This window comes from Gadus macrocephalus, chromosome 4 (genome assembly GCF_031168955.1).
Source record: "Gadus macrocephalus chromosome 4, ASM3116895v1".
NCBI classification, from domain to species: domain Eukaryota; kingdom Metazoa; phylum Chordata; class Actinopteri; order Gadiformes; family Gadidae; genus Gadus; species Gadus macrocephalus.
The window spans coordinates 12,379,896-12,401,048 of NC_082385.1; the positions used below are offsets into that span (position 1 = coordinate 12,379,896).

Consider the following 21,153-nt stretch of genomic DNA (forward strand, 5'->3'; position numbering starts at 1 on the left):
AGAAAGAAAAAGGAAAGAAGAAAAGCCAATCTCCCTCCCATTAGAAGCTAGGGAGGGGTGTTGCCCTGCAGGGGTCAAAGGTCATAGTAACAAGATAGAAAGGTGAGGAAGGAGTCAACGAATGAACCTCATGACCCGACACCAGTAGAAAACTGCGATTCAGTTGTCTACTGGCAATGCAGTGCGGAATCAGTTGTCTACTGTCAATGCAGTGCGATAGAGAATTAAACAATGCAGTGCGATACAGAATTAATGCAGGATGGTTTGGCATACCTCTTGCAAAGAAACTATGAGTAATTACCTCTAGTGTAAGAGGATAATCATCGCAGAAGCCACGCTAGGAAGCGTATCTACTCAATATAGAAGCAGCAACATCGGCGAATAGGACACCCATCGGGAGATGGAAAAAAGCGTGAGCCAAGACACCGTGATCATGTTAAGATCAGCCAGAGCATAAAAAAGGTCAGCATCAGATGAAAATCATTTTGTGTGTGTCTTGTCTTTGTGTGTGTGTGTGTGTGTGTGTGCATGAGTGTGTTTGTGTGGTTGTGCATGAGCGTGTGTGTGTGTTTGTGCATGAGTGTGTGTGTGTGTGTGTGTGTGTGTGCACATGCTTGTGTGTGTGTGTGTGTGTGTGCACATGCTTGTGTGTGTGTGTGTGTGTGTGTGTGTGTGTGTGTGTGTGTGTGTGTGTGTGTGTGTGTGTGTGTGTGTGTGTGTGTGTGTGTGTGTGTGTGCCCATGCTTGTGTGTGTTTTTGTGTGTGCGCGTGTGTGTATGACTGGGTTTGCGTGTGCGTTTCCTGCCCAAACGCAGCACATGCAGCGGTAGCACAGCAGAGATCGTGAGGCCGGTACAGAGTCTATCACTATGATTAGAACGTGGTGAAACATGAGGAGAAGGCTGAGGTGGCAGCCCGGCCAAGGCCAGCACACCATCCCAGAATAGGTGCATCCTAGAAGGCCGTACACTCAGCAACGCGGGCTCCCTCCACTTCTCCCTTCATTTATGTTCTCACAATAGGATTCAACATGACATTAGCAAAAAAAGTGGCTCAAGACGCTAGCCCTAATTGCTTGTTCAGACACATAACATCTCACTCTGAAGCCAAATTAAATTCCCACTATTGCTTCGAAGCTCGCTGGACATTTCTACCACTACTGCACCAAGACTCCAGCCTAGAGGCGCGCGTCATGGTTATGGACCTTATTCCAACAGACAGGTTTAAGTAGAGCAGAAACCAGCCCTGCTCCTGTTCCCCCGAACAACCCCTTCACAGCTGGTAACATCGCCGTGGACAATGATGATGAGGAGCCTGGTGACAGCCAGTTCAACCGCAGCGTGAAGCGACAACACAACGCTTGTGAGCTTTTTCATTCTGTGTTCTCTCACACACATATCATTATAGGGGCTGTTCTTTAAAACAATATTAAGCACTACTTCAACCCCTTTAATACCGAGCGAAACACCCATTTCATTCAAGCTATTCAAACTCATCTATTATCCAAACCTTCATAGAACATATTATGTCAGCCCTGTGTTTCAATAATAGTATTGCATGTTATTATCAGGAATGGTTATGACCTCTATGCCTCATAAGTCCCAAGCTTTTTCTTCCGGTGAAAAGCCCCGCATTTAATATTAAGTAATATTTTCTTTAAGCAAATGCATGACTAATCCATGTGTGACACAACTCCTGAACTCTGGCTTCATCAAGGCTTAGTGGATGTCTCGAGATAAGTCGATTTTTGCATAACTTTTTCAAACATTTTTCTCATGCACGGGGGTCATTCAGGGCCACGGGGGCCTGGCTGGCCCCAAGGTGAGGGTCGCACTAATCCCGTTGTACGTTTAGAGCCACCTTCAAACCCAAAAGGCTGCAGCCTCTCTCCGCCTCTGATCTGAGATAACGACGTCTACGATAAGGGTGTTTACAGTGGGCTCAGGGTGGGGCCGCTCGGGATTGGTCGGTTCCCGTGCTCGTCACCGGCAGGACACTCATCGAGACACATCGAGAGCTGGCTGATAAGGACCTTCAAGTGTTTCCTGTTCAGCAGTGCCCACAAGAACACAATGGAAGCCAGGAGGAGCGAAACAGAGTGAAGAGGTGTGTGAATTAGGGGGTTTTTGTTGGAAATAATGGCTACGAGTCTACAACAATGTTGCAACAATACAAAAACATATTCCTGGCAGGAGAGAGTGAAAAACAGAAAGAGACTGAAATTGGGAGGAACAAAAATATTTCCAAGTTGGTCTTCAGGAACAATTTCCTGTAATTTGTGAAATAGATGGTATCACCATGTCATTAAAGTGCTATGCAATATAAACATGTATTTTGGTGTCCATTTCGCCATACTTCTGTAAATAGAGTTTTCTTTGTTCCCTTTTATATAATTCTCCCGAAATTCCTGAGTCAGAAGAAATTCAAAAGGACTGCACATTTATGTGTCATCCCATTACGCAAGAAGCAGACTTCGTTATTTTCTCTATGCAAAGACTTTTTCCTTATTTGCGACGGCGTTCCAGAGGCTGTTCTTCCAGGGCCCTTCCCAAGAACAACAGTCCTGGGAGCGGGACACAGCAAGCCCTCCATCAGCAGGCGGCGTGTTTGTAGACTTAGAGTACTCAGGGAGATCTATATCGATAGAAAAACATTTGTGTTCCAGACTCCACTGTTTTCCCTTTCTAAATGAGACCGAATCAATCTGTGTTATGTGAGGCGCCGCTAGTCGCTATTTGATTGCCTCCTGGATAGGCTGAAGCAGCAAGAGCCAAATGAATACATAACTTCTACAAAGTAGATATATTTGTATTGATTTAGTGCCAAATCAATGTGTATTAAAATAAAGTACTAATATATCTTGATTGATGTCTTGTTGTTGATTGAAATCGTATCGAGATACATTGAGAAAAAACTATGGGTAAGCCCTACATTTTAACTAGTTTTAACCCAAGTCATTAAAAAGCTATTTAATCTCATTAACCGTTGTAGTCCTCGATGCTCCAGAACTCCTTGTGTATATTTTCCACTGAATTAATAACAACTCTGATCAAACCTCACTCGCCTGTTCTGCGAAACCTGAGTCACACGGCCTGCAATAAAAAAACATTCATAAATAACAGATTAAACCAGTGCCACAACACTGGTGTTCCCATGCAGAACACACAGCTTCTCACTCCACAGTGAGTCAAGAGCTGTTGTGTGCAAACGGATGCATGCAAGGGCCTGAATACCACAGCTATTTACATAAACCGGCTCGCACTTAACAAAGGAATGTTCCTGAAGAGAACACCAGGGTTCTCCAACGGGCTCCTTCAATGAAGGTACCACAGCCGTTCAGAAGGAGAGACAAGAGATGAAAGTACCAGAGATGGAGAGACCAGAGATGAAGGTACCATAGATGGAGAGACCAGAGACGAAGGTACCACAGCCTTTCAGACAGCGACAAGAGATTAAGGTATCACAGCCGTTTAGAAGGAAAGACAAGAGATGAAGGTACCACAGACGGTGAAACCAGAGATGAAGGTACCACAGCCTTTCAGACGGAGAGACAAGAGATGTAGGTACCACTGATGGAGAGACCAGATATTAAGGTACTACAGCCTTTATGATGGAGACCAGAGACGTAGGTACCACTGATGGAGAGACCAGAGATGAAGGTACCACAGCCTTTCAGACGGAGAGACAAGAGATGTAGGTACCACTGATGGAGAGACCAGATATGAAGGTACTACAGCCTTTATGATGGAGAGACCAGAGACGTAGGTACCACTGATGGAGAGACCAGAGATGAAGGTGCCACAGCCTTTATGATGGAGAGAGAGATGTAGGTACCACTGATGGAGAGACCAGATATGAAGGTACCACAGCCTTTATGATGGAGAGACCAGAGACGTTGGTGGTACCACTGATGGAGAGACCAGAGATTAAGGTACCACAGCCTTTATGATGGAGAGAGATGTAGGTACCACTGATGAAGAGACCAGATATGAAGGTACCACAGCACAGCCTTTATGATGGAGAGACCAGAGATGAAAGTACCACAATCGTTCAGACAGAGAGACCAGAGATGAAGGTACCACAGCCTTTATGATGGAGAGAGAGATGTAGGTAGGTACCACTGATGGAGAGACCAGATATGAATGTACCACAGCCTTTATGATGAAGAGACCAGAGATGAAAGTACCACAATCGTTCAGACAGAGAGACCAGAGATGAAGGTACCACAGCCTTTATGACGGAGAGACAAGAGCAACAGCTTCTCGAGTGCAAGACTCATGGAGCTGTACACAACATATGAGGGTACATGGAGGACCAACAGTTCTTCATCGAGCTTCAACGGTGACAAATGTGATGTTGCTTTGCCAGAGAAAGAGAAACATCTGTGGACCGAATCGTAAGTTTCTATCCTTGCTTCTTGGGATTTCATTCATTAATAAGTATTTATGAGGAATGTTACAATGTTACACCAGTTCAATAAAGACCAACATTAAAAATGAGGTTTTGTGGGCAAATAAAACAAATACCCCAAGTAGGCCAAAGGAAAACATTCACTAAACCAAGTCATGAACAGTCGTGTTCCTGGTCTCAATATTGAGTTCACATGCACATTATATCTCTTTCATACACAAGGGGGATTGTGTGTTTATGTATCCGTCCTCTGTTCAGACGGTGTGTTAGCAGCGCAGAACGAAGGACGAATCAGCATAAGCGGAGGAGAGCGATGAATGGCCGGGCGAGATGAAAGGACAGCGAGCCGCCACTGAATGCTAAAAAGTAAACGTTGTGGTTAGAAAGGAGTGGGAGGAAAAAGAACAAAACGAGGGAACACAACAAAGAAAGTAGACAGTCACAGGACACACAGAGAGAGAGAGAGAGAGAGAGAGAGAGAGAGAGAGAGAGAGAGAGAGAGAGAGAGAGAGAGAGAGAGAGAGAGAGAGAGAGAGAGAGAGAGAGAGAGAGAGAGAGAGAGAGAGAGAGAGAGAGAGAGAGAGAGAGAGAGAGATATACAGTGAGGGTCTTTTGATCAGCAACAGTTGGTGACTTCAATGCCGCTTATCTGCAACAAAGCAGATGCTCGAATATCCCCAAACAATGGTTCCCTTTTGCTAGAATCCGAACTGGAGCTGGTTACTGCCCCCTCCAGCCACTCACACACAAAATTCTGCGCGCTCACACACACACACACACACACACACACACACACACACACACACACACACACACACACACACACACACACACACACACACACACACACACACACACACACACACACACACACACACACACACACACACACACACCCTAGTTCACAGGCCCGGAAACTGTGAAAGAGAGAGCAGAATTGTTCACAATTCTGCCCTCAATTCCCCCAATTTCCATGTCTAACAAAGAGCAGACTTTTGTCCCCTAGAGGAAGGATGCTGTGTTTTAAACTACAAAGTGCAGAGTGAAGGCCAAACGAAGAGAACAGTAGTGCACATCCAGGTCATCTCTTACCAGCTACTATCGCAACCCAACTCTCACCACACCACCATTAGCTACATCCTCTTTGTGTTCTGCTAGACCGAAACAAGATCCCTCTCATTTGAGATGTATTGCAGAACTATTTCCTGTGAGGGTATTTTGGGGGGAACGGGGATGCTGTCTCATCAGACGGCCACTTCATTGCAGATATATATCGTATAGTGTAGTGGCTGTTTCCTTGGTGCGGTTGAGGGTGTGAACTAGGTATCTGAGATGAGTTGTACCGTAGTGCAGTACATTGTGTAGCTGACCGATATGGTCTCCAGTGTCCGGGTCCCCTGTGGTCCGCGGTCTATTGTTAGAACACTGAATATGCTTATTGGTTAAAAATGCATGCATTGAAAAATGCAATCTTTCAGAATGGAGTCAGCGAAGCACTGCTTCGAGCCGTAACGTCCCCGGTGTGACTCCAGGATAGGCCGTTTGCTGAAGGGCTCAGGAAGAAAATAGACTTGGCAAGGCTTCCTGCTGACACAAATAGCCTTCCTGCTCCTATTAATAGCCAGGGCTCGGCTTGAGGTGCAATACTCCTTTACTAGATCTGGTGGTTCTTCTGGAACAATGGGCCGAGGCATTTCGTGCACGTTAACATTTCAGCAGTTCACACACACACACACACACACACACACACACACACACACACACACACACACACACACACACACACACACACACACACACACACACACACACACACACACACACACACACACACACACACACTTCACTTTGTTTTGCAGATCTGCAAAGATGAAGTGAAAGTTTGCAAGGATGCTCCTTTGAGTTATTTGTGAATACAATAGGATGCACTCTTGGGAGGAAATGTTTCCTGAAATCAAGACCATCGAAAGACCATTTTCAGAAGAACTTGATCTTTGCATAATATAGCGGACTTCTTCTCTCTTCTATGTTTTCCCCGGTCCTTCGGCAGTCAAAGTGTTTTATGGTACATCTGGTTATGTGACGCTCCAAAAACAAACACACAAATATGTTAGAAACATTAGAAGGAAAACATCCTCCCACGGCCAGAGCACTATTTCATAACGTCCAATATTTGTAAACCATAACAACGACGATTAGACAAAAACATGTAGCCATCCTGACGACAAAGTGTCTAGTTTCCACGGCAACGTCTGCGGCTAGACCTCTCCATCACGCTCCTCCTCGGCATGCCTGTTGCTGCGGCTCCTCTGCAGCCAAACACCAGCAGGAGACAGGGGGGGGGCGGCAGCCAACTGCCTCCCTCTAGCTCAGTCCCAGGCTCTCACTGTCCTCTCCTCCCAAGTCTTCCCTTCTCTCGCCTGGCTTCCTCCTCATCCTACCCCTTATCTCCCTTCACTTCTCCCACTCCCCCTTCCGCCTCCCTCCTTTGCTTAGCTGCCATCACCCCCCCCCCCCCCCCGCCCTTCCCTTCCATTCCTCCATCCCTCCCTCTTCCTCTCTAAACCGATGCCCTTGTTTTGCGATCAGTGATCCGAACGTATAAATGGCATAACTTCATCAAGGTGTGGTGGTTATGCCCTGTGAAGCAATGTGTACCTACCCAGGCAGCCATGTTGCCACACACACCCGCACGCACGCATGCACGCACGCACGCACACGCACACACACACACACACACACACACACACACACACACACACACACACACACACACACACACTAAGAGAAGTCTCCCTATTGGCTGACGGTGTGTTTCCCTTCTTGCATGCGCCTCATGTAAACAGGAGATAGGGAGTGAAGAGGCGGCCTGGGCTGTTCCTGCTTTAATTGGATCCATTTCTAAACAAGCCCAGGGCCACTTCCCTTTGTCTTGTGCACGGAGCGGCTGGTTAGTGCTGTCTTTGTTCCCATCAGCCTCCTGTTTAGAGAGAGCCTGACCGAGTTCAACCACCAGCGATCAGCCAGAATCATTTAAGAGCCAAACAACTTCAATCCATGCCATTATAACGTCCAACATGGCTTTCATCTGTCCAGAGCGATACTCAGATACTCAGACCCTACCCCACCCACCCAGCCAATTAAAGACACACATAAATACAGACACACACACACACAACTACATGCACACACACAGAGCTCTTAACCCCTTCTGCTAAGATATATAAACATGTATCCACACAGACACACACACACACACACACACACACACACACACACACACACACACACACACACACACACACACACACACACACACACACACACACACACACACACACACACACACACACACACACGGGGGGAAAAATGTGCTGTCTCTCCTCCAGACTGCCAGATTAGAGCTGTCCTACTCCAGAAGGTTTACGGTCCCTCTCAGCATTAATATCCCTTTTAATACATCAAGCTAGACCATAGTCCTGTAACATACTGACACAGAGACCAACGGAATGCACTTCAGCAACCCACTTCATTCATAATAAAATGAATGAAGAGGTCCTCTTTTGAATATTCTAGCATGTTAAAGCCTTTGTAAATTTATTTTATCTTGTACCCACACATCTAAGAAATTGAATGGAAATCCCATAATAGCACGGGTTGAAAGCCAATTGGGACTTTGTTGGATTGCGTCTCATGCTGTTATCGGTATGCGTTGGGCTCTACAGCATAGTCCTCCCAGTGCTGTTGTAGGGAATGGAAAAATAACCCCAACACAGGCTGAGATAACATATTCAGGCTGAGAATAGAAACACTTTCTTTATGTAATCATTCTTTGATAAAAATAGGGCACATTTAACAACGTGTGGCCACATAAAGGAATTCCTTCTGGCAATATGAGCTGACCAATCAGGTTGAATGTAACATTCCTGTGAAAAGCTTTCAATGAGTCAGAAAACACACGCAGAAGGCTCGGTCTGATAGGTGTTTTCTGTGTCGGGATGTAACCCAGATCATGTAAACCCTGGAAACAGCTGTCGAGGACAGACAGGACACGGACCATAATCCACACATTAATTAGACACAGACAATTTTATACGGAGTGGGGGGATGTGTGTGTGTTTCTGTTTGTGTGGGTTGGTGTGTGTGTGTGTGTGTGTGTGTGTGTGTGTGTGTGTGTGTGTGTGTGTGTGTGTGTGTGTGTGGCTGCACTCCAAGTATAATAATGTGCATGTGGCAATATACATATTTTCTCGTGTGTTTATGTTTGTGTGAGTGAGTGTGTGTGTGTGTGTGTCTGTGTGTCTGCATGCCTGTATATGAGGGCCTGCGTGTGTGTGTGTGTGTGTGTGTGTGTGTGTGTGTGTGTGTGTGTGTGCGTGTGCGTGTGCTCGTGCGTGTGTGTGTGTGTGTGTGTGTGTGTGGGTGCCTGCATGCCTATATGTGTGTTTTGCGTGTGTGGCGTGTGTGCGCGTGTTGGTATACAAGCGGAGGTAATCCTGCTTAGCCCAGCAGCCGGGGAAACTGGGTAAAGTAGGGTACCCTGGGGGTGGGGGGGTAACACTGGTAGAGGCTACAATGGAGCACACAGAAGTCATACCACTGGATGAAAGTATGTCAGAGTGCAGATCTGTATGTGTGCTGGAGTGAGAGAGACAGAGAGAGAGACATACAGAAAGAAGGAGAGTGAGAGAGTGAGAGAGACAGAGATAGATAAATAGAGAGAGAGAGGGAGAGTGACAGAGATGGAGAGTGACAGAGATAGAGATATTGAGGGAGAGGAGAGGCGTGTGTGTGTGTGTGTGTGTGTGTGTGTGTGTGTGTGTGTGTGTGTGTGTGTGTGTGTGTGTGTGTGTGTGTGTGTGTGTGTGTGTGTGTGTGTGTGTGTGTGTGTGTGTGTGTGTGTCAACCACAGCAGAACACAGACCCTCTCCAAAGGTCTCCAGAATCACGACTCCTGACTGACCAAGGACTGACACGCATCGCACAGCTCAATTGTGTTAGCCTAAACATTATATTGTCTAACTAAAAACCAAGTCTTACAACCCTTCCTCGGGCACCAAAACAGCTCAGGAAATGTCATTATATCTCAGGGTATCATTATACAACTGTTTCTGGTTGACCTGAGTGAACTATCCTCATGTGACTTTATGCCGAAGTCGTGTCAATCAGTATCACTTCTCTGGAACGGAGAGAACCACCTCTCAGACCAGGGGTCCTGCAGAGGGCCGGCATGGAGCCCCTGGCTCTATGGGATGGCTTGCATCTCCTGGATCTGCACAAAGTGCTTGATAGCAACGACAGATGATAAACTAAAATGATGCCTTTCAGCTCCACAGTTGCCTATTTGGGATAAGCCGAGAGAGGCCGCAATTCATCGTTTATATTTTATGAATCAATCAAGATCCATCTTCTGCAAAACAGTATATTTCCTCATGAACGCAAAATTTTTGTAAAGCAACACAGGCTAGCATACTTTATGATTGGCGGAAAATTAATACTAAAAAAATGAATTGTTACGCAGTCAAAGGTCTGTGTTCATTGTGTAGACAATCAGAGTCAAGTATCTGTTTTGTACAAGCTGCAATGTGTTACTTTAAAACATACACCTAGAGAAAAAACCAAAACCTTCTAATACAAGGACAATACCTTACAATTGTTAATGGATTGGCTTTATCTTCCATTTGTCGATGTTTTGGTTTTGATCATGTGACCAGATGAAAATGGGCATGACCTCACCAGACTGCATAAATAGGTGAAATTCCACCACACAAGTGAACTGGAAATGAATTCTTTCATTGTTTGTCATTGTTGCTGCTGCTGCGTGTGTCCAGGCACTGAAACACCTCCATGGCAGGAGGTCTGTGCCGCTCTGAGTGCCAAAACAAATGTTTTTAATTGTTCTTTGTGATAATCCTCAGGAACAAGATGTGGGTTGTGGTGAACGTCGCTTTTTGAAATATAAACGATACCGTTCAGTTTCTGTGTTCAGGTAGAACGCGACGAGGTGAAAAAATAAATAAAATCACTGCATTTCCATTAGGTTTCCCCTCCATGCACTCCCAAGAGTTTTTAAACCTTGTATCACTAAGTAACCAAAGTAACAAGCAGAGAAAAGCCCATGACTTCCATTAAAGTGATCCAAAGATGACCCAGGGATGGGGGTAGTTAAACAACATAGTGCTCTGAAACCATTCAAACTGTTACAGCTCGGTACGGAACAAAAGTGTTTTAGACTGAAACAGAAAACACAGCCAGACCTGTGGGGGGATCGCGTTACAGAACTGGGTCCAGAAACACAACTGATTGGCAGGGGAGAGGTTGCCGGCCGTATCTACAATCTAACAAGAGCCTGGAAGTCTCTCCGCTGCAGCCATGGCCAAGCACATTCCCAGAGACCCAGCATACCTATTCTGAACATTTTGTGAACATTGCTCCCCTAAAGTAGCCCCCAAACCCCCCCCCCCCCCCTACCACACACACACATTTATATGAATGGGTGGAAGAACCTGCATGCTTAAACCTAAGTAATCCATAAAGTATAGCCCTCCCTGACAAGCAATGGATTCCACGTCCAGCCAGACACAGGCTGAGACGCTGCTGTCTAGAGACAGCAGAACGATACACACGTGCACAGACGCACAGACACATACACACTCTGATTCACCATGACCTGGTATGACAGCACACCTGCTCACAGTGTCTTGATTAAACATGGGCAGGGTCTTCGGCAGCACTTATCATCTCACTGAGAGCTCTAACCTCTGTGCAGACGCATAGAAGATGTAGTCAGGTTTCGAGATAAACATTTTATATTTGGGATGCTCATGACACTCTAATGTGAGGTACATTTACCAAACGTAAAGTAGTACGTTCTTTCAAAATGTTATTTTTTCTTTGCTTACCCAATGATAAGAATAGGAGAATCCAAAAAGTTATTTCACTCTACTTTTATAAAACTTTTTATCTTCAAGTATATTTCAGTACTGGGTATTATCATGATCAGGTCACGTTCCATGAATTCCAGGTTTTCCAGCACCTCGGCATTAAACCTTGCTTAAGCGCACGTTAGTCATTCTAGTCAATCATAGTATTGCCTAAACAACTTCTGTATTAATCATTAATTATGTAGGTTCTTTCATAAAGGACACCCCTAGTTTGAATGCTTTGAATGGTCAAAATAAGAGTGTGTCCAGAGTGGGCCAGGCCTTAAACCCGGACATCGTCAGCCTCAGTTTTGTGGGACCAAAATACCAACCTTTCATTCCCCTGGTAATGGGAAAGCCTTCTTTGCTCCGGGCTCATGTTTAAAACATGGAGTAGAAGTTAGCAAGGCCTGAGGTGAGTTGTGTAGTGCAGAGCCCTCAGGGTATTGTGTGTAGTTCACTGGAGTTTGGGGAACATCCAGAAAACACTGATTTTGTGCAGTGCTCTGGGTTGGAGGAACATCAAGACAACAAGTCAGATTGGGAAGAGATAAGACACCACTTAATGCCCCTGAACCTTGGCTAGAACATGACAGGAGGCTGTTGCAACTGCATGACTTCACAAAAAGGCTATTTATAAGGAGGTTTGCTTCTCCTCCAGTGATTGTGAAGAATTAATGTCTGGATGTTTGGATGGCTTGGTTTTTTATAACGGAGAGCTTGGAGGGGGGGGAGGGGCATTCCTCTGCAATCCATCACTGAGACTCATAACTCAAAAATAGAAACCAGGGAATATTTTCTCACAATTTTTCTTGATTTAGAATAAATGCAATAAAAACGATTGTATAAAAACATGTTACACTGTGAGAGAAACAAGCCACAGCTATAGGCATATTTGTTGTGATTTGCTTATGATATTTCTGCTTATGCATGGCTGTGTAACCACAGAAACTCATAAAATATTGGAAAGGGAAAGGTGGATAATTGAAATTCAAATGCTCACAGGCATTGTATAGCGAACAATGTGCTGTTGCACAGCACGCTAGTGCAATACACTGGTCATGGATCAGTCCATAATCATTACCCTCCCCATGGCCCAAGAGGGCCATATGCCCTTGAGGAATTAGAACACAGCATTGACCCGTCAGGAATACTATACAACATTCATGTTTAACAGGATTGGCATGTAATCCACTTCTCTGTCATTGATTGGAGGTTAGCTACTACAAGCTAGTAATCAACTGCAAAACCCTTTTTCAGACTGATTACACTAGGCATATCAAAACCAACTGCATTTCTGAAAATGCAAGACAAAAATGATAATGTTTCCAAAGTGTTTCAGAGTTGTGTGTCAGATACGTGTCTGCGATACAGTCGTGATCAGTCTAGTTTCTAAGCAACAATCACATCCAGATATCACATCTTTGTGCCTCATCCACAACACCCCCGCGCTACACCAACGCACAACGGAGGCTCTCCTGTCCCAACAGCATCCGTTCAGCGCATTTGTTCTCTGCCTCCACTCCAAGGTCCTCCATGTGAACTGCATGGCTATAAGACCCCCACCCACTCCCCCTCCCACCCCCGGGGTTATAAACCCATATGCAGGTCGGTCAATACCACATAGATACAAAGCAAGGCCATTTATTCAAATACTTTCATCGCCTAGCAACGCAATCATCCGCATGTCATTTTTCTCTGATATGGGCGTAATATCCGAGGTCCATATTGTGTTTACTTTCCCACGGAGCGAGGCTGTGATCCCGGCTTCAGGCCACCGTGTGTAGGAGAGTGTAGGAGGGTAGGCTAAGGGCTGTGGAGGCATAATGAATGTAATCAGCTCCCTGGCCCAGAAACACGCTGGATTGGGCTGGGTTGTGTGAAACAGGTTTGTTTCCTATAAACATCATTATTTCATGTTTAAAACCGGCTCAAAGGTTGATTTGTGGTTGCATTATTTTAATTGCAGAGTAAAGTCAGTCTTTGCACTCTACTTCTCTGGCATAGCGTCAAGCGCCATTAGAGCACCGTGGTCTTGTATTGTGTCAAATGTATTATGATGTTGGGATCCACTTTACTTTAACAGTAGTCATTAAGATGCATGCAGTCCATTGCAGTTAAAGATGCCAAACGTCATATAGTCTTTGTGTAAAAGTCATACGACTCATTCCAGGTTTCACCCAAATGTTGCAACATGCGTTATCTTTGTCCTTCTGTTAATATCCTCTGCCTTCAACATTACAAACTGTCCTATTTGGAAGATGCCCCACCAGGCTTTTCCTACAAATTGCCTCTGGTGTCATGGTCACCGTGACAACAGATGAGTCATACACCCGGTAGACGCCTCACTTCCTGTGAGGGAACCTCGCAGGGAATGAATGGATGACTTCAACATGGAAAAAACTCAAACCAAATCTCATGATTCATAGTCGAGAACATCCAACGCATGTCTGGAACAGCTTAGAGGCATGTTTCGCTGGAGAAAGGGTTGCTAGTTACACGCTACTTCACTCAACTTTCTGTCTGTCTAGAGTCTAGACGACTACTCAACAGCAAGACGCATGACCAGTTCACCGGAAGCAGTGTGTATGTATCTGACTGTCTTTATTACGCCAATGTCTTTGTCATTGTCTTTCAAGTAAGGAAAGGTGCTGAGGAAATATATGATCAGCATAAAAAATTGTTATAAAGGAATTATACTACACACTTAAACACACTTATATATCTGCTTCAAAAAAACTGTTAACATTGGTTCCCTTTTCTGTTGAGGTTGCCGGCAAAAAGAGAGAACAACAAGACAAAATTAGACTCAGCTGTCATTACAGCAGAGATCAACATAGAAACGTTACAGACAGTAAATAACATAGAAACACAAACAGAAAGTAAACAACTTACATCATTTTTCCTAAACTTGGCTTTGAGGCTCTTCATGTTCCAACTGGTCCATGCAGGGAGAGGCTGGGAACAAAAGGGCAAGACTGATAGTTAATTGACTTCCTACCGCACCAGATCACCACAGAAACAGAGCGAGGGTCAGCTCACAGATGCGCCGACGTTAGTCCAAATAAACTACAGCATTGTTATAGGCTTCTAGGAACCCATATACAGGGTTCCTAGAAGCACTTAGATTCAGTGCTTCTAACCCTCTCTTTATGAAAACTGAAATAAAAATCGATTTTTGGGCAACAATGGGTTTGCCATGTCTGAATGCAAAAGCAGTGATTTGCCTTGTATGGTGTTGCGAGAAAGGAGAATGCAGTGTGCAGTGTCATAACATAGTTGCAATACGTTCGATGAGTTAGGTAGGTAGCCGAGCCCATATAAATGATAATTAAAGGCTTTTCCTTGGTGCATACCCGAACAGACATACCGTAAGTTATCTCTACCATCCTGGAGAATGAAAGTGCATGTTGCCTAATCGTCTGTGCATATTTGCATGACTTCCCAAAAATCGGATTCAGCTAATTCACGTACTTTTGTGTTCACCTCTTTTGGTTTGAAACAATAAACATGTGTTCCCTCAGACCTTTCGTATAAAACATTAACTGGAACACACACACACACACACACACACACACACACACACACACACACACACACACACACACACACACACACACACACACACACACACACACACACACACACACACACACACACACACACACACGCACACACACACACACGGGATCATCAAGGTGGACTATCTGAACACACACACTGGAACCTCGTAGTGAACTGTATTAACAAACACAGGACAATCACAGTGGACTGTCCGAACACAAACACTGGATCATTGAAGTGAACTGTATTAACACAAACATCACAGTACCAGTGTACCACAACACACCGAAATAAAAGGTGTTGTTTGTTGACGTTAAAAAACAACAAACTTATCAGGCAGCGGGTTCACTCAAACAAGCATAGAATTACTACTGGTCATCAACCACTTCGAGCTTTCAGCTTAGGAACACTCACCTTTCAAAGTTGGAAGTCGTAGAAACAGCCCAAAAAAGAGGCGCTGGTTTAGCGAAAAAAAGATTTGTAAGCCTGAGGTACAACGAGCTGAAGTAGTGGTCTGGTGTGAGGGCTATAACCCACAGGACTGAGAGAGGAAGTGGGAGAACACCACTGAGCGCCCTCTACACCGACGTCCCGACCGGGCTGAAGAATTAAAAGTTGAGCTATTCGGGAATCCTGCCTCCCGCTCTGCACTCGCGAGCTCGATACCCGGTTTAGGAGGGTGACGTCACATGTCAAAACGCTCCCGTGATCGAGCCCCGGGCTCCGCGGTCTTCTTCTGTCCCATTCGCTTGTTGTTTAAAGCGGTGTTTACAGACATTTTCTTAAACCTAACATTACAATTTATCATAGTAGAATGGATTACAATACAGCACAAATTAATTTAAGTTAATGGACTTATTTAAGTGTAATTACATTTGTATTATAATTAATACACATATTTACGGGTTTCTGATACGACCCCTGTCAATATATTTAACCTAAAAATAGCCAAACCTATCCAATCAGTTCTCTCTGAATATCATCTTCTTTTGGGACATTAGGGTGGACTTGCCTAATTTCTCGACAGTGACATCTAGTGGAGAGGTTCTATTTTCACCGCTGATCCGTCAATGTCCTTTAAAGGTAGGCCTATGATACAACATCTCTCAACCTTTTCAACTAAAACAAGATTCGCAAGATCGTAGAAAACAGACATACGGTTCTAGACCTAGACTAGTGATAGTGTTTTATTTATTTACAGTGTTTATTTTTATGAAAGTCTTTTAAGGAGAATAAGCGTACTCAATAGTGTTGTCCCAAGATGTTTATAAGAAAAGTTGCATCAAGTTAAAAAAAATACATCTAGAAGGATAAACATAAGTAGCACATGCAAGTTTTAGAACTATTTATATGATCTTATATTAATATATATGGGTGACTATATGAGATGAGTGGGAAGGCCACCAAACAAATCAAAGATAAAGGTTGGATGAAGAAGGGAGATCTGCAGGTCATCTCCCCCCTCCACCCATTACCTGTCAGCACCTGTTTGGACTCAGTGACTTTGCGGCCTCCTGCTGGTTATTTGGTTGTTGTCCACCATGTGTTTATTTTGACTGTCCAGTCCATGTGTCTGTGTCCATCCACATTGTGTGTTAACTATTAACTCAGCCTATTTATACCCTGTTCTGTTAGTGCCACCTTGACAGATTGTTCTTGTGTTTGTTCTTGGTTCACCATAGTTAGTTCACACAGCCCTGTATTATCCATGCCTGTTTGGTTCCTGCCTGTTTTGGCTTTTTGCTGTTCTGAACTTTGCCTGCCCCTGGAATACGACGGTGAACTGGCTTTTCTTCTTTTGCTTGGTTTTTTACCCTGTTTAAGTCAATGGTGGTCTCTTGCCCTTTATTTGTGTTTTGGGATTCTTCCTGTGAGGCGAGAGTTCATTTTGTTATTGATAGAGCTGAAGCCTCGCTCTGCCTCAAATAAATCAGTTGGACATTATCTGCTGGGTTTGTATTTCTTACACCTGTGACCTTACCTGGAGAGCAGTACCCCAGAGTGTGGTGTTGAGGTTTGTAGAAAGGCTGACTAACCCTCACATTATGGCTGACCCGAACTTCAATATTCCATTTGTTTTGCACCCGGATGAGTCAAATGAAGGTCTGGGAGCAGTATCATAAAAACACCAGTGCAACAAACTGCGTGTCCTCTGGAACGGGTCCAGGACTTTAACACCTGCTTAGAGAAATGATCACCTAAATTCCAGTAAACTTGAGTTCCTAACAGGGTGGGCCAGAATGGGAGCTGTACTCAGCATTTATACAAACCACACACTCACACACTCTGGTGTTCTGACCTATATTCTGAGTACTGCAAGAATGGATGGGACACAGGTGGGTGGGGGAGTTGGCAGACTTCCTCTTGGACAACAAGCCGGGAAAGAAGAAAACGGATGTCGATATTTTTTTCCACATACCCAGGAAACCTTCAACATCAAATGGACGCACACACCAGGACGATAGTTCCAGAGGAGGTGTCTGCAGTGTTGCAAGGAAGCAACAATCGAGGACATGGATGTTCCCTGGGGGGGTGCACTGCTACTCATCTGTGAGGTTAAAGATGCTGTGTTGACAGATAGGGTTTCTTGTCATACCAGAAAACATCAGAACTGTGCAACATGAAGATCCAGCGATCAAAGAAGTTGTGACCAAGGAACTCAAAATCAACGACCCCCAATGAGAGAGGAAAGAACTATGGGGAGACAGACGAGACGATTACTGTACGAGTGGAATAAACTGGAGGTGAATGTTGGAGTACTCTAAACCGTAAGACTGGGCAACAGACAACTAGTCCTCCCTGACAAGCTAAAACCTGCAGTGTTGAAGAGTTTGCATGATGACATGGGGCATGTGACAAAGAGCTGTTTTTGCATTAAAACAAACGTCCCAATGTCCCACAGAGGGATCCTATGGGATCCATCATGACCAATGTGCCATTCAAGTTAATCTTTGTCAGAGAAACCTTGTGGGATAATAATCTCAATCTTGTTAGATTTAAAACTGTGATACTAATAAAAAATATAAATGGGTGTCTATTTTTATCATTTAACTTATTATTTAAACAATGAACTGTGATAGTCCCAATAACTTTTGAAAATCTCTTTATGCCATTCGCTAACTCAGTGAGGCAATAAGAAATCAACCATTCCACTGTGCGGAAAATCATTTACAAGTGGAAGACGTTTAAGACAATTGTCAACATGCCCATGTCAGGCCATCCTAGCAAGGTCAGCCCAAGATCAGACTGTAAGATACTTAAAGAAGTCCCAGATGCATGTACTTTGATGGCAAAGTACATGCATATACTATTAGAAATAGACTGCACAAGTGTGATTTGCATGGGAGGTTTGCAAGGAAGAAACACTTGCTTTTCAAAAAGGGTTAGACTTTAGTTTGCCATAGAACACCTAGAGAAAAAAAAACGACTTTGGGAACAGTGTGATTTGGACAGATGTACGGTATACAAAATATAATTATTTGGGTACAGTAACAGGAGGCATGTTTAGCGCAAACCAAACACAGCATTTGAGCACAAGAACCTCATACCAACTGTGAGGCATGGGGCTGGAAATGTCATGGTCTGGGGCTGTTTTGCTGCAGCAGGGCCTGGCCAGCTCAACATCACAGAATCCACCATGAATTATTTATTGTACCAGAGGGTGCTTGAGGAAGATTTGAGACCATCTGTCAAAAAAATTGAAGCTGAAGGGGATGTGGACCATGCAACATGACAATGACCCAAATATTACAGTAAATGCACCAGGGAATGGATCAAAAGAGAGAAGTGCAGAGTTCTGGAATTGCCAAGTCAAAGCCAGGATCTTAATCCTATTGAGAGAATGTGGGGTGATTTGAAACGGGTCGTGCATGCAGGACCCCCCTCCAACATCACATAGCAGAAAGAATTCTACATGGAGGAGTGGAATAAACTTTCTCCTGACTGATGTCAGAGACTGGTAGACAGTTACATGAAACGTCTAATTGAGGTAATTTCAGCCAAAGGGGGCAAAACCAGCAATTAGGGCACTGGGTGTCCTAACTTTTTTCTATTGGCATTTTTGTTAATTTTTTGTTAAATAAATTGTAACAAAGTAACACCCTCATTGACTTTTGTTCCATTACATCACCGTTATCTATATTATTCTTTGAAAGAAGATCAAATATTGATAGGTCCATATTTCCTAAAATAGAACTGCATATTTCATGGGGTGTCCTAATTTTTTCACATGACATGGGCATTGTTTTTAACCCTTTACACTCAATGCATATTTATGTCTGGTAGACAGAATTCTTACCCTACACCCTCCCCTGGTTTTAAGAATGCCTCCAGACACATACTATCTTGCTATGTCTATGTCTGAATGTATTGACTGTAGCAATTGGCTTTGGTCTGCTTGTGCACGCAAACCACTGGGGAAGAACTAGCTGACACTGATTTCCTGGCCTGTCCTCTGTCAAGACGATCTTTTACTATTTCCTTTACCTCATTATACAGGAGTTTGGGAATGGAGTTGTTCGTTTTCTGAACAGGCCTGTGATCGGTTGTGTGGATATTCAGCTTTGGGTCGGCAATGTAGCCAACGTCCCCCTAATCTTGAGTAAACACGTCAGATTCTTCGTGGAGCATTTGCAGTATAACCTCCTACACACACTCAAGAAGATGGTCTAAGTTAACTGGTGGATGTCAATTTTCCTTTGGAATGGATACTGGCTTAATTATCTTCAGCCCTGTTCTAATGAGCTCAGTCTCTGAACCTTTTGCTAGCTCTTCATCAATTTGCTTACATGAGATTGCTATAACTCAAATCTGAATAGAAATTCAGCAATTTGACCAGCATGAATCTTAAATTCTCTACGAGGCTGTGACGCCGCTACGCCTGCTAACCTAACCAAACCTGATACCTGATCAGCAACCACTGAGGTTGGGGCTGTGGGAAAACGTAATACTGGTTTAGTCTCAGACAAAGACTTTGAGTTCTCTTCATCAGATGCTTGCTGCTGTGCAACATCTGTCCGTGGCGTCTGCAGTTCATCAATGAGCTCACAGAAGACGAGCAGGCGAACCGTTGCTCGGTCCCCACGGCACTTCAGTTGTGCACTTCTCAAAAAGTCAACAATGAAGTCAAAGAGTTTCTTATCAGTCGAAACCTAGCCTCGCAAATCTTTTTGCCCCACGTCTGGATTGATACTGCAATCTTATAGAGCAGTTCTGTGTTGGCAGAGCTGGTCAGCTGATGAACCTGTTGCTGGATGTCCCCTTGTAGTTTTCATGGAGCAGCCATCTCTGGAAACCTGAAGTCTTTCACTCAATGCAATGGCTCAGGAAACAGGAAATCAGGATCCCACAGTTTTTGGTTGATGAGCACCCGTCACCATGAGGCACTTATCCCGGACAAACCCCCACAACATGGCCTGGTAGGTGGCTGGTTTCCTCAAAATAGTAAACACATAACAAATAACCTCTCAAGGTAATCAACAAAGTTCAGTATTTAAAGTGTAGGAGATTTCACAATATCTTCAGAAAATACTTTTAATAATGGGTAATATGTACATTGAAAACTGTTTCCTTGTTCTTCAGTTCCACTCAATAGACCACCTTACCGTGAGTAACTTACTGGTAAATGTACCCCTCACACTATTTACACACATACAGGAAAATGGTTTGCAACAAACCGTTTTCAATGTAGCAGTTCTACTGTACCTTACTCATAAGCTAACCATCCAAATGTTAGCACCTAACTACAAAACAACTAAACTCTACACATTGCACGTTATCAATGATTATCTTACCATGCGAAACATTACCATGCGCTCAGCTTGACTGCTGTACTTATTCTGCAGCAGGACCACTAACTGCCTCTAAAGGGCTTTAGGTTCCTTAAGCACTAGGCCCCATCTAGTGACCTGTTTTGATACCACACTAACAAAAAAAATATATAGGTGTCCAACATTTAACTTATTGTTTAAAAAATGAACTGTGATATAGTCCCAATGAATACCGTATGTCTTGTTATGCCATTTTGACTGTATATACAAATAAAACACACACATAGGCACACATACACACACAACACTGTGTTGCTGATTAAACATTTTTTTTAGGCAAAACTGTTCAGTGTGTGTCTTTGTATGAGTGTGTTGATGTAAGCATAAAATAAATATATATATAAGTATAACTGTGTGTGTGTGTTGTGGTGACCCGGTGCTCGGTTGGGCCGGGTTCCACAGACAAAACACGCTTGGCATTGGGGTTT

The 21,153-nt window shown here is 44.1% G+C and overlaps 1 protein-coding gene across 3 annotated transcripts in view; it reads right to left on the reverse strand.

The window, feature by feature from the left end:
- The window catches only part of rai14 (retinoic acid induced 14), a 39,166-nt gene extending 23,604 nt beyond the window's left edge, over positions 1–15,562 (reverse strand). For 2 of the 3 annotated variants that reach the window (XM_060050280.1, XM_060050278.1), the window contains exons 1-2: positions 15,312–15,561; positions 14,229–14,291 (exon numbers count right to left, since the gene is read on the reverse strand). In XM_060050280.1, the coding sequence (XP_059906263.1) occupies positions 14,229–14,264 (36 nt within the window). In that variant the 5' untranslated portion in view covers positions 14,265–14,291; positions 15,312–15,561. Of the gene's footprint in view, positions 1–14,228; positions 14,292–14,819; positions 14,879–15,311 lie in introns of all 3 variants that reach the window. The other variant, XM_060050279.1, reaches the window with a different exon arrangement.
- Between the last annotated feature and the right edge of the window lie 5,591 nt (positions 15,563–21,153).